At 40.7% G+C, this 14,967-nt stretch overlaps 1 protein-coding gene across 7 annotated transcripts in view; it reads right to left on the minus strand.

Annotated features, from left to right (window-relative positions):
• LOC126395195 (calcium/calmodulin-dependent protein kinase type II subunit beta) overlaps positions 1-14,967 on the minus strand; it is an 84,526-nt gene that overhangs the window by 26,821 nt on the left and 42,738 nt on the right. For 4 of the 7 annotated variants that reach the window (XM_050052454.1, XM_050052452.1, XM_050052449.1 and 1 more), the window contains exons 13-14: positions 14,159-14,230; positions 12,911-12,948 (exon numbers count right to left, since the gene is read on the minus strand). In XM_050052454.1, coding sequence (XP_049908411.1) covers positions 12,911-12,948; positions 14,159-14,230 — 110 coding nt within the window. The remainder of the gene's footprint in view (positions 1-12,910; positions 12,949-14,158; positions 14,231-14,967) is intronic. The other 3 variants (XM_050052455.1, XM_050052453.1, XM_050052451.1) reach the window with 1 other exon arrangement.

Raw genomic sequence — 14,967 nt, forward strand, 5'->3', positions numbered from 1 at the left:
GCTAATAAAATGCCTATTTACACATCTACCAGACACTAAGAAACATTAAGATAAGATAAATTAAAGGCCGACCCCCTCAATTCAAGATAAATAAGGACGTATAAGTGAACAATAAATTATATACAAGGGCTTATAGTTTAATATATCCCTAAATGTATACAGGATTGCTGCTGACATTGAAAATTTTTCTTTAATGAAGTCATTATGACCAATCAACCCCTAAAAACTTTGTCTCAACAACTCCTTCAATTTCAACATCACAGATTTTTAATCCAATATTTACATCAATTTATTTTCTAATTTCTAAAAAACATTAATTTAGTTTTCTTCAGTTATGGCTTTTGCTTTTGGTGTACCACCCTAAGACATGACCCAGTAAAGGCACTGGTCTGGTGAGTTAAAGGTCAAGGGACGTCTAGATGCCGTAGTTGAAGCTGAGCTTGTGAATGTTTATTTAGACATTTAACTTATTCATTCAAATAAACTCAAGAAGTTTGTGCTCTAGAGAAAGGATCAGCACTCAGTGAATAACCTCCTAAACCCTATGATAAGCTATTATAGCAAGGCTTAACTATACAGACCAGTGAGCAGTGATAACTAACATGTCTTTGGGGTCATCGGGAGGGAACCTCCTTTCACCAGTGTTTCATCTAGTTGGCCCCACGACACCTCCAGGAGGCTAGNCTCACCTTGCAGCATGGTCTCAAACAAAAGGGATTCAAATAGGCCACTCCCACACTTAAATAACCTTCCTCTTCCTGGATTTCCTCCTGAGAGGTAGTGGATCTCTCCACCTGATCTCAAGGAGTTATGTACCCTGCTTAGTAGTTCTGCTGCTAAGTGTGCTAAGTGCTCCCCGCACCAACCCAATAACCTCCTTTACCTTACTTATGCATGGCTTTCTCAGCCCAAACAGCACCGCCACCTCAACCAAACCCTATATATAACCCTTGTTTTAAAGGTGCACTATTGCGGCGGATTGTGACATCTATGTCATGCGGACCAAAGCGTAAACGTGGATGTAGAGAGTCTGAACTGTCCTTAACCGATGTTCATCTATGCTCAAACAAATCGCCAGGAAAATGTTAAGATTGTACATTTGTGCAAACCATGGATGCGTTACATTTGCATGTCATTATGTAGCACTTACGTTCAAACTTTACGTTTCAATAATGCTGTGGTTAACACGTGTGTAGGTATAGACACAAGAACCACTTGGTTATGGTTAGAAAAAGATCACGTTTTGGCTTAAAATATGGCACTATCCCTGCCAGAAACACAGGAATGACTTAAATCACAGCGGCTTTGTTGTTTGCTGGTCTCAAACATTGGTCTGCAACTTGGATGGCGTCTCACTTTGGTGTCACGGCATCCCCTCTGCCCCCTGATGACAAAGTCAGCTCATATACCACATCACTTTGAAATGTTAATATAACACGTATTAGAAGTATAAATGTAATGAATCTGTGGTTTGCAGAGAGGTATAATGCCCTTTTCTTTTGCCTCCTGCTGCTTTACTGCATTCAGGCACAAATAAAGACGTATATTATGACACTTTGTACCCCTCAGTCTGTTTGAGTCATCTGGTTGTGGTTCTTTAAACACGCATAACCCAAAATACAAACAGGACTAAAACACTGAAGTCGCTGGCAGTCGCTGGAGGCTGAAATGTTTCTTGCTCTCTGCACTACAAAACTGTAGGAGGAACAAAACCAACATCAGTTTTGACATTGTAAAGCCCAAAGGAACAGCGCTGCGCTGTGTGCTCGGAGAGCAGCTTCACTGAGAGGGGCTGGGCTGCCATATTTGGAAAACGTATCCATTACTTACTGCAATATGTCAGTGGGCTCACTGGTAATGGGGCTGGCCCACGTTTCTGCAAACCAAGGATACATTACATTTCTATGTTTTATATGTATTATATCATTTTTAAAGTGACATTGTAGATGAGCTTACTTTGTCATCTGGAGGTGGAGGGGATGGTGGATGGTGTAACAACACGGGGAGACACCTGCCAAGCTGCCGACTGATTGCTTTTTTAGCAAGTCATCACTCTGTTTACAGCTGCTTTTTAAGCACCAAACGTGAAATCCATTGTGGTTCTTCCAGCAGGGATAGTGCCACAAAAAGCGGTTGTTTTTTACAGAGACACTGTGGCATTTCAAGGTAGTATAGTGCCACAAAAACAAACCCAGTCCTTCAAGCCAAACATGATCTTTTCCGAATCATAACAACGTCGTTTTTGTGCCTAAATCTAACCACACATTGTTGAAACTTTAACTCTCAGCATATCTGTTCCATAATTACATACAAATTTAACGCATCTGCTGATTTGGTCTGATAATGGTACTAAAGGAAAAGGTATCATCCCGAGGTGACCAAATTTCAAGGTAATCTGATAAGTAGCCTCCTCATTCTGCTGTTAGCGAGGCAAAAAGGGGCACTAGGCAGCATGGGGTGTTTCAGTATAAATGGACTGAGGAAGGCAAACTGGGAAACACAGATTGGCACACACAGCACCCAGTAGAAGCACTGGTTTTAGGGCTGCAACTAACAAATATTTTCATTGTCGATGAAAATGTTGGTCTGTCTCTCCCAAACCCCAAAATGATGTCATCTAATGTCTTGTTTCATACTCACGCCAAAGGGTTTTAGTTCACCGTCATGGGAGAGTGTGTAAAGCTGCCGATATTTGAATGTAAGAGTAATAATAATAAGAGTATTTTGGGGTACTTTTATAGTACTTTTCTATGAAAAATGACTCAAACCGATTAGTCGACTACTAAAATAGTCACCGATTATTTTAATAGTCCATTAGTCATCCATTAGTCGACTAATCGTTGCAGCCCTAACTGGTTTGGTGAGTTAAAACGCAAAGGACGCCCAGAAGCCTGGGTTGAAGCCGAGCTTAATTTGGTAGAAAAATGAACATTAAAGTTACATATAACCCTTGTTTTAAAGGTATACTGTCCAGGATTTCCCTAAAAAAAAAACAATGTACAGACTCAAACAGAAGTAATCCCTCTTAATTGTCACTTATGACCCACTCTCAGTGTGGTCTCAGGGCTTGACGCTAACTTTTTTCCCAAGGAGGACATGTGCTCCTAAGTTGAAAAAGTAAGGAGCGCACAAAGAACTTTAGGGGCACAATGTAAATTGATCAAATAATGTGTTTTCCATAATAAACGTGATGCAAATAGACATTTACAAGCAAAATTATTTAATGAATTTGTATACAAAATGTACAGAAAGGTAAAATCATCAAGTTTTGAAAAAGTATTGCAATTTAATTTTGTCTTTAATGTTATTATCTTATATATATTATCTTTGCAATATTATTATCTTATATAATGTTATTACTATCCTAAAACATTCTCCAGGTCCTCTGAAACTCTGCAGGACTTATTTCCACCCTGCCCAGCAGCGGTACCGTGGCGAACGGTCCCTAACTGCGGGGAGAACGGAGCAGGCTTCCCCGGAGGTCCGCCGCTTTTCCCGGTCCGTCTCAGAGGCGGTCCTGGCTAGTTTTACGCCCTGGGCAAACCATCCCTCGGCGCCCCAGCGCCCACTCCATTAACTTGACGCGGAAATGAGTGGTAGTCTAGAAAACTGGCGAGTTTTGTTTGTTTTTTTGGTTTTTTTTGGAGGGCGCTCGTGCGCCCTCACATAGATTGCGCCCTGGGCGGTCGCCCACACTGCCCATAGCAAAAACCATCCCTGGTGGGACTTATATTCATTGTGCCAACAGTGGCTTGGAAAACCGCCCATAACCATGTCACACGGGGAAGAGGGAAGAGGGAAGGCGGCTGGAGTTCCTCCAACATTTGCGGTTAGATTATCATATTTTTTTATTGACAAAAATACAGGCTGCTTCGGCTGATTTTTTTATGCGCACATGTGCCCCTAAATATTTTTTACAGTTCGCACACACCTATTTTTAGTCGCAAATGCGAGTGAAACGCTCGCACTGTCGAGCCCTGTGTACTGGTGTGTTTATGTGCAGAGGCCCAGCCCTCTGACTGTATTTTCATGTTTTCCTCTTAGTTTCTGTGTTCAGGACATTTACATCAAACTCATTTTAGTCCATTGGCCACATATAGCCCCAAATTGGACTCAAGTGGGTCGGACCAGTAAGATCATTGCATAATAACCTATCAATAATACCCCCTTCAAATGTTTCCCCTTTTTAAGTGTAAAAGAAGTTAATTCTGAAAACATGTATGCATTTACAAAACAAATGAACAGTATGTCTCAGTTTACTACTCACTTTCATTACATGTGCAGGTTAAGTCGTCCCCTGCCTTACAGACCATTTACAAATCTGAAGTTTTGTCAGTGCCTCAGCAGCAGGGTTCTCCTAATATTGTTGTAAGATAAAAGTCTGATACAGCTTCTTTTGTACTGAAGCTGCTGATTTCCAATATTTTGCACAATGTTTGATATCTTTAAATGTGACCACAGAAAGTGTTCACTGTTATTTCAGAGAGCTGTAGTCTGGTCTGGAGTGGAAACGCCTCAAAGGCAGCATAACATGAAGTATCTGCTCGTGAAACCTCTCAGCCTTCACATGTGCATCAACATTAGGTGTGCAAAGTCATCTAGTGGGTCGGATTGGACCCTTGGGCAGGTCGGTTCTAGCCCCCAGGCCGTACGTTTGACACCCCTGTCCTAGACCGTTAACAGCAGGCACCCAAGATACACAGCACCGAAAAATGTAAAAATAGCAATGCAAAATGTCACAAGAGAGTGAAAGTTCTGCATTGTATACCTTTAATAACATTTAATGACTATATTTAAATATATAATTAGGACCTGCTTCACATTGAAATATAGTCATTTGATATATGTTTAGTAATCATTTATATGCAATGTAGATGTTTAAAAAGTGTCTAATCTAGCCACGTTTGAACCTACGTGTCTTCCAAACTTTAACTCAGCAACACTCAGTTCACGGTGTTCAACTTTTGTTCCTCAGTACCAGGAAATAAAGGAGAAAATTAACATTTTAAGGTGTTAACGTGGGTGCTAAAACTTAAGAAAAAAGTCTCTTTCTTGTCACGACTTGCGTAACAGAGCCACCAGTCCTCAGATAAAACTGTCACTCCCCTCTCAGGATGATAAAGAAGTCGACCACGACCGTTACATAACAATTGATTTGAACTCTCTCTGATTGCCCTGAGCTGTTGCACCTGCTCAGAGAGAAGAAAAGAGCATATTCCCAGGAAATTACTGGAAACTGAGATGTGTAATACAGAGAGAGAGAAAGAGAGAGAAGAGAGAGGAAGAGCGGGTGGCTGATCTAACACAAGAATACTGAAATAGCTCCGGGGTTGTGTGCACTGGCGTGACGTCAGGGTGCAGCAAAGGAGAAACTGTGATGATGTAATGATAGATTAATCATCTGGTGGGAAATAATCTGAGATTAGCATCAAGCCACCCGAGGGGAAAGGGGAGAGGGGAGAGGGGTTGGTGTGCAGAGGAGGAGAGGAAGAAGAAGGGGCTGAAGAGGAGAGAGGAGATGCAGGTTAATGAAAGTGAGTGTGTCATAAAGAAGCAGGTCAGGAGAGACTGAGAGAGGAGGAGGAGGAGGAGGAGGAGGAGGACGAGGAGGGGCAGCCATAGGATGCTTCACTTATAATCTACACACCTTCAACTCCAGGAGGAACAGTACTCCCAAAGTCTCGAAGCGTATTATATACTGTAACTTATTATCTGCTGCAAAAACATCCATATGTTGTACACATAATTATCTTCTGTGAATAATATCCATATCTGCAGCTCACAGTATTATCTTATGTGAACAAGAAAGATGTCTTGTGCACAGTTAGATTCTTCTGCGGATAACATCTTTTGTGCATGTTTTTATCTTCTCCTGAGATTCCTCTTATGCACACAGAACATTATCTTAATTGTCTTGCATAAGCATAAAGTAATTCCCTGGTCCAAGTTAGATCCATATCTACTGCACATTAAATATTAGAAGCCTTGTGCACAAGTTATCCCCTGAGAACCACATCTATATCTTTTGCGTTAACAAGACAGATGTTTTTGTGAACAAAACCTTACAAGTCTTGTCTCAACATGAGCCATATCGTTTGTGCACAAGTGTCATCTTCTTCTGAGAACCAGGTCAGTTTCATCTGCACAAAAAATATCATCTTGCAGATCCTGTAAGACCTCGATAACATGCGGCAAAAGGCTGCAGGTCGCAATCGAACCCACGGTCACTGCGACAAGGACATAGCCTTTATACATGAGGTGCGCGCTCCAGCAGGTGAACAACGCAACCCCCCGATTCATATCTTTTTCACACAAGTTATCTTGTCAAAAATGACCCATATGAACACAGAATATTATTTTGTGCACAAAGAGTTAAGATCTTGTGCCAGATGTTTCAGATGTTTTGTGCACAAGTTGTCCTCTCCTGTGAACCATAAATTATCACCTTGCATAAGGTAATTTTCTTGTGTAGGATTCATATCTTTTGCGTTCAAGTTATCATCATATTAAAAGCCACATCTTCTGCATGTAACATATTATCTATATTAAGTTCCTATGTTGTGCTTTTAAGATCCTTTGTGCACGAGTTATCTTCTGAAAACCAAAGCCATATCTATTGCACACAAAATATTCTCTTGCATGAACAAGATCCATACCCTGTGTACAAAAGGTAACTATCTTGTGCAAGTTAGATTTATAAGAGCCTAAAATACCAAGACCTCGCCATGGAGTGCAGAGAGAAAGGGTGGCAGACATGGATGCTTCCTGTCGAGGTTGGGTGTAGAGGATTCCCAGCGCAGTCTGTGTGGACACTGCTGACTACACTGGGCATCTCAGGCAAGGAGCAGAAGGCGGCAGTACGCAGGATTGGAGGGGCAGCAGAGAGAGCCTCTTGTTGGCTCTGGTACAAAAGGGAGGAGGAAGGCTGGAGACCTGGAGCTGATGGGCAGTAACTTGGCCACCACTGCTGACCCGCCAACTGGAGGGTATAGCAGTTAAGGGTCGAAACACCCACAGAAGGTTGGGCACCATCTGATGACATCAGCTCCAGGTTGAAGGCCTCAGTCGACCCTGAGGGCGACTGTATGTGAGGCATCCACGGATGTATTAAACAAGTGTGCAAGTTAGATTTATATCTTTTTCTCACAAGTTATCTTCTTCTGAGAACCATATCGTCTGCACACAAAATATTGCGTGAACAAGATCCATACGCTCTGCATGCTCGAGGTATTCTCTTTAAACGTGCTATCTAAAGATGCATGACAGATTTTTTTTTAGCTGATAGCAATTACAGATAACTGGCTGCTTCTCGTGGCAGGTCCTGGTAAGATAACTAATCATTTTACATTTTCTGATGAACTGACCTGCACTGATATATACTCTGTATCCCTACTTCTATCTAAATATGTTTGTTACCTTGTTACCTTGAGGTGCTCTGCCTAAAAATGTTGACGTGGGTGAAAAAATATTTGCACGAATTAAATTTTTATGTTGATCTTTTAATAAACCGTCAAGAAGCAAGTACTGTGTGGACAATTCTGGTACATTTTTGTCTCCTTACAGTCCGGAATAGCTTGTCACTGGTATATTATAGTACTCTTTAACAGGAATAGTTGCATCATGGTTTGAAGGTACTTTTAAGTCTTGCAGGGTATGTTGTACTTAAACTGGTACAATTTGATGAGGTACATAAATAGATCGATACTACAGGGTACATAATTGTCTCTCAAAACTACAACCAGACACAGAGGAAGTGTCAGAGAGAGGAAAAAGGGACAGTGAGAGGAACACGACGCCGACACATCAGGCGTCCACAGTAAGCATTTAGGTGCACGCTGGTACTTCCAAAGTAACTTGTACAGGTTAGATCCATATCTTATGGACTTGCATGAAGTTCTATTTGCATGAACTGCACAAAAAGTTGGAGTCACGTACCAATTAGATCCATATCTCTTGTGCACAAGTTGTTACCTTCTTCCGAGAACCAGATCAGTTTCTCCTGCACCTAAAATATTATCTAGAGTGAGCATAAAGTAATTATCCTGTGCAAGAAAGTGTCATAATAATATCTAAAGATCCACATCTTCTGCACATAAAATATCACCAAAACAAGACAGATATCTTGTGCACAAATCTTAGAATCTTGCACCAGTAAGATCCATATCTTTAGTGCACAAGTTACCCTCTGAGAACCAGACTCATCCATTATCCTGCCTGAACAAGATCCGTATCGTTCCATATCATGTTGTCCCTCCATGATAAAACTCCTTGGGGACTTGGGGAACTCTATAAAAAGGTCTGTACGTAACATTCTCCATGTGAGACAAATTTAACCAATTACCTACGCAGCCTACATTGAACTGCTCATTTACTCAGAGGCCTCACAGTGACTCATGCAAGCACACATGCATGACAACACCGCAGATACACCACACACACACATGTGAGAGTGCATTGAACAGCAAACACAGACGCTCACACAGTGCAACAAATTACAGACACTTGTGGGACTGAAGAGGAGAGGGGAGCTGACAGAGGTGCACCGATAACGCCAGTCACTGCAGATTCAGCGTCTAAGTGCTCTCTTCAGATGAAACAGTGCGGAGACTAATACTGTAATGAGCTCTGTGTTGGCACGGGGAAATATTTGGGCTGAAAAATGTCTGCAGTGGAGTGATGCAAAGAGCCAACTGTGCCAAACGGAGGTGTCTGAGAGCGGAGAGGAGGGAACACAGCCGGTTAGAGAGGAGTTAGCACAGGAAGTGAGAGGGTTTAACCTTCAAAATAAAAGGGTTCAACATTTGTTCAGCTTTGGTAAACCCACAGTTAAAGGGGAACTATGCCCATTTTCAAAATTCATGTTATTCCTATCGTTAAAATAGTCCAAAAGTAAAAGTACACATGAACAACTCTCTCCCAAATCCAAAAACTAGAGTGCTGAAAGTCAAATATGTGATGTCATAGCGAAAAGTCTGGAGCTGCTCCACGGAAAATGAGTGGTGACAGATGTTCTCCTGTTGTAGGGATGAGTAACGTTATGTGTATTAAGGGTTATCATGTCCACCTCATCAGAAACTGGGGAGGGATTAAGAGGAAGATTGGAATTCTCTGGAACGCTAACTTTTTAGCACATTAGCTAACGTTAGCTTCCATAGCAAAACAAACAAGTGTGGTCCTCCTTTGTAAGATTGGCTTCCTGTGACATCATCCATCCACTGAGTGAGAGCATACGGGTCGGCCAGTCTGGTCCCGTTGGTCAGTGTTTACTTATTCAACTAACACTGGTGGTCCCGGAGAGTGAGTGACCTGACATGGTGCGTTGGTAAACTCAGTCTGACGCTCTACACTAAAATGAGAGCCCTGTTGGTGGAAGAAACGGAGCGTCATATTTCTACATGAATTAACCAACGGTTAAGTTAACCACACATTCACTCTGCTCGGCGCTCTGCTGCTCCGTCTCCACAGACAGAGTGTCCACAGTGTGCTCTGACACTCTGAGAGTGTGGTGCTCTGGATAACTGAACGAGACAGTGCTCCGAATTTATGAACGGTCCAGTTTGTGCCAGAGTGTCCTCTAATACTTGGAATGAGTATTTCTGAATGCACCAGTCGCATCATCTTCCTCTATTGGTCAAAAACAGGTTAAAACAACTCACTTGTGGAGAACAGTAAAAGGGTCTACTCATTGTACGTGGAGCAGCTCCAGACGTTATACCCAATGACATCATAAGTTTGAGACGTACTGCTCTGGCTTCTGTCTTTGACAGAGAGCAGTTTATGTTCACAGATGTATTATAAGATATTAGAATTGTTAATTTAGGTGGTGTTCCCCCTTTAAAATGCACTTGTTTTCCTGAAGCTTTATTTCACACAGTTTTTAACGTACTGTTATACAATAATTACACTAACTTTGTGACTTTAAAGTGTTTGTTTTTGCCTCGGTTATGATTTAATAATTATCATATTTTGATTTTAAACAGGATATCTTTGTAATAAAATATATTAGACTGCATTATTCATCAGTGGGATACTGATGTGTTTTAACTTGTATTTTCTTCAGTATCGTCTATTGTTGCTCTGTGAAAGTTTTTTTTTTTATTTACTTTTATTGTCAATTTTTGGTACAGTACAGACTATAGAATAAAAATAAAAATACTAAAACCTCCATTTTTGGTACTTTTGGTACTGTGTGATGATAATGTAAATGTACAACATCCTATAATCAACGTACTTCTTACAGACTATTTCATCAGGTTAATCAGATCCACTTTTCTTTTTACAAAGCAAACATGGCCAGTGCTCCCTCGGATATTGTGGTGCACAGATGCTTTTAGAACATTTCTAAAGGAAACTATCATTACATTTAATTAATGATGTCGAATTATTTCTTGACTTATATATAAATACATTTTCTCCCTTTTTGTCTATTTTCTCTACACTGTGTTTTATGTATTTCTTGTTTTTTTTTATTGGATTCTTCTTCACATGTGTGCTTCCTGTTGTCATTTATCTTAAGGTGTATTTTTCTGTATCATGTTAGTTCTTCTGTCTAATGTTCTCCTTTTTTTTGTCATTGTTTTTTTTCTCCTTAAGGTGAGGGGAGGTCCGTATGTCCAAGCCTATGGCTTCTCTACCTCTTCTGACATACCTTTTTTATTTATTTTTATAAATTTTTTACTATTTGGATTTTATGCAGTTTTATGTGTGTGCAAATAAAATAAAATAAAATAAAATAAATAAATAAAACATAAATAAAAAATATTTTATCACTACCCAATCAGCAGAATAAATGTTGGCATTGTATGTTTCTGCAAACCTAGGAAATGTTACATTTGCATGATATTATGTAGTTGACACGTTGAAACTTTGAGTTTCACCTGCGCTGTGGTTAATGTGAGGTTATATTTTGGCACAAACATCACTTGGTTATGGTTCAGAAAAGATCATGTCTTGGCTTAAAATACCCAGTGGAGGGTAGAGTGCTGAAAATCTACACTCAAGTACAATTACTGATATAAAAAAATGACTCACGAAGAAGGGAAAATTACCAATTGAGAAACCTACTAATGAAAAACTAATCAAGTACCTGGTTAGTAAATTACTCAAAAGTACAAGTTACTGAAGTGCGGGCCATTGCACAATAATGAAGTAAATAATTAACACTTAAGTTAATTAACACGAGGTAGAGCAGGCAGCTTCATCGAACAAATAAGGATAGTCAATGCAGCTGAGATACAAACAATCTCCCATTGTCTCTTCATTTCTTCTTAGAGCATCAAAGATTAATGTTACTCTTGAAAAACTACACAGCTAATGTCAGCTCGCTAACTACATGTAACTTTCTTCAATGTGCTTGAGGAGGTTAGAAGATTTAAGCTTTAAAAGCAGAGATCTCAGCGTTTTACAGTAGGAATAGCCAAATGTTAGTTTTACTCATAAAAATGGAGAAGCTGAGCAGGAGCAGTGTTAGATTTTGGTATACAAAGTGTGGCCATATGTGTTCAGGGATCGTCGCTGAAGGCTGCTTCCTGTTCATCATCATCACATCATGTTCAAAACACAGGTGGTGCTTCCTTTCTTTGCAGGCAGCTTGAAACTTGGCCTTCTGCAGTATAGGTGCTGCTCACACACTCAGTCCCTGCATTTAGAGCAGACTAGTTGTAATGAAGATGTAAATGGAAAGTGCATTAAAACGCAGATTACTGGCTAAAGTACCCAGTTTTGAGGGCACAATCACGGCTGGAAAAGCAACGACGTCTCAGTATAAAACAACCTCTGTTTGTGCCACTATGACTATGACAGGTTGCTACAAAACACCCACATCTGTTGCCTAAAATGTTGCTGGAAACACAACAGTGACTCACTAAATCACATCCAGTTTTGTTGTTTGATGGTCTGGAACATGGCCTACAGTTTGGCAGATGTCTCACCTAGGAGTCATGCAATCCCACCACCTGATGACAAAGTCAGCTCCTTTACAAACATTGATATGCTACACATGAAACATACAAATTTAATGTACTTGTGGTTTGCAGAAACATACAATGCCAATGTTTTGTTCTGGCCACTGGGCTTGTTATCAAGGAACTCCGCTCAGTTTTGATAACTGTTGGATAGGGTGGAGGATAATCACAAATATATTAATGAAATAAAATGAAAAAAAAATAAAAACAATAATAATAAATTAAATTAAAAATAGAAATAGAATAAAATAAAATAAAAAATTAAACTAAATTAAAATGATTTAAAAAATCACAAGATAAATCTCTGTGCTAAGTAAAATAAAATTTAAAAAATATGTTCTTGTGTTGTTCTTTGATTTTTTAATGTTTGTTATTATTATTATCATTATTATATTGTTTTTAACTACACCACCACTACACTGTCACATAGTTTCTATTATTCTACATGGCTTTATAATGCTAATGTTTGGTAACAGACTATTTCTACAATGATGGATGTTATCTTTGGTTCTTGTTTCGACCGAGCTACACTAGATAATACTCTACAGTACTCTGGTTCTTCAGCAAGTTTATTCATTTGTCCCTTAAAGCATCACATTACTTGACAGTGATAAGGAAAAGGGATACAATCAAGGTCAACACTACAAAAAGTATCAATGCACCTCTGAGCTATGACATGAAAGAACAAGAGAAAAGTGCAGGGCAGGAAATGACACACATTATGCTTGCGCTGTGCCTTTAAGGCCAAAAACATCATATTAAAGTGAACGCTACAGCACTTGACAAAGTCAAATCACCTCGAACGCATTGCATCTGTCTTTAACCAAAATATTTATGGAATAATAAAAGTACTTTGGAGCGCGTGAGGGCATCGGGACAGTGGAAGGGCAGCCAGGGATGTTACAGAGGCGAGAAGGGGCGGATGGAAACAAGAGCAGCTAGCTTACCTTGACATCAGCCTTCTTGTTGAGGAGACTCTTGGCTGCTGCGGAGAGGCAGAACGACACACCCTCAGATGGAAGAGTACACATCATACACCTTCAGATGACCACTGCTCTCTAAATCTGCTCACTCAGACACAGCGGCGGATGCAGGCTGATGCATGCATGCATGGGCTTTAAAAATGCACCTCTTAAAAAAAAAGAACATGCAGACCACTAAGAGAGTGACAACGCTCGTCTCTCCACATGTCCTCCCCTTAAGGGAAGAAAAAAAACCTCTGGACAGAATTCATCCCTCCCTCTAAAGGAAAAAAACAACAACTCCTCCCTCTGTCCTGTAAAAAGACTTTAAAAATGCAACGAGTAAACACACACACACATTAAAAAATCTCCATCCAACTGGCACCTCCTAACCCTGATCCATTGCCCAAAGCATTAGATAAGCAGAGGGCATCATGGGGGAGAAAAAAAAAGTCAAACTAATTCTCCATATAATCCGAATACACTCACACACAGATGCACGCACAGCCATGAATAGAGGGGGGAGATTAGGAGGGAGAGCACGCTGGGAAGTGGAGTGGAGATGCAGGTATGTGATAATGGGTTGGTTAATCGCAGGAGTGGGCTGGATTAGGACTCACTGTATGGTTCATCAATGGGCAGGAGATGCAAATACGTTGGCGTGGGGCAAAAATAAACACGCAGAAGCCATAAAGTGTTGCGGTGCATTAATGATAAAGTCCTGCAGACGCTAATCCTCCATCACTGAGGCTCAGAGTGCAACTTGAAAGCTACACTGCACAATTACTACTTTCTTTGCACCTCACACTTAAACGCATCCCTTCTTCCGAGCTGACAAAGCTACAGCTCCGCACACACACACCAAACTGCATGCAATTTGTCCCCTAATTCCCCGGAGGGCATGTGACTGTATTGCACAACAGAGAAGCCCTAACCCATGACGAGCAAAGATATCTGAACAGTAATAATCTCGGCTCCCAGATGAGAGATGAGGCTGCTTACCTTGGCAAACATTCGGGAAGCATTAGAGAGGAGCAGGGAGAAAAAAAAGATTTAGGAGGAGAGATTAAAACAAGCTGAGGGATAGTGGGAGCGTGTGACTCTGGGGGGGGATTTCCTTTTAATCACGTCCGCCACAAGTTGAGCGGGAGGAAAGGATGTGAAGTTTTACGAGAGGAGAGGTCAGAGATGTTGTTAAAATGTGAGTAACGGTGAGAGCTCGGATGGGTTTACCTTGCTCCACAATGCCGGCGGTGGTTCCAGCCACGGCGCTGACGGAGGCGGGCGCTGTAGTCTGCCGGCCCACTGAAACACAGAGAGGAGGCAGAGTGAGATGGTGAGGAAGAGGAGGCTGATGGAGTAGTGGCTATATTTAGGTGGTGCTGTTTTTCTGAGGGATAAGGTGGGAAATTTTCTATTTTTCTATGTGTCAATGTGTCTTATTTATTTATTCATTTAACCTTTATTTAACCAGAAAAAGTTAGTGGCTTACAGTTGGTGATGAATCTCAATGCACCATCTATTTCTATTATCTCTTCTTATTATAAAGACCCTGTTTCAGACAAGACAGTCATCTAACACAATGCCCAGATACTCATAAGATGACACACACTCTATGCTCTTGTTCTCGGGCTTTTGTGAATAACATGCTCTTTGTTTCATCAGCATTCAAGACGAGCTTCAGATTGAACAGGAACTGCTGAACGGCACTGAAAGCACGTTGAATTATGAACTTATAAAGACTTGCTGTTTCCTACTGAAGACGCAAATCTAGTCCTTTTATTGTTACGGCTCAGTAATTTCCTGAAACAGCTGCTCACTGTAGGTTTTATCAACCTAACAGGAGAAAAATGTGTGTTTATTTGGGACTATTTTCAGCAGCGGATTAATCCACACTTGATTCTCTAGTGAGTTATTGTGGCAGCAGGATGGTGTGTGTGGGGTTGAGTCTAAATAATCTACAGTGTGTGTTCATGGTAATGAAGGATCATGTCAGCCAGTGCAACAGTGTGTCTCACTGATGTGCTTTAAAAGTTTTTGGA

The sequence above is a fragment of the Epinephelus moara genome, chromosome 9 (assembly GCF_006386435.1).
Source record: "Epinephelus moara isolate mb chromosome 9, YSFRI_EMoa_1.0, whole genome shotgun sequence".
NCBI classification, from domain to species: domain Eukaryota; kingdom Metazoa; phylum Chordata; class Actinopteri; order Perciformes; family Serranidae; genus Epinephelus; species Epinephelus moara.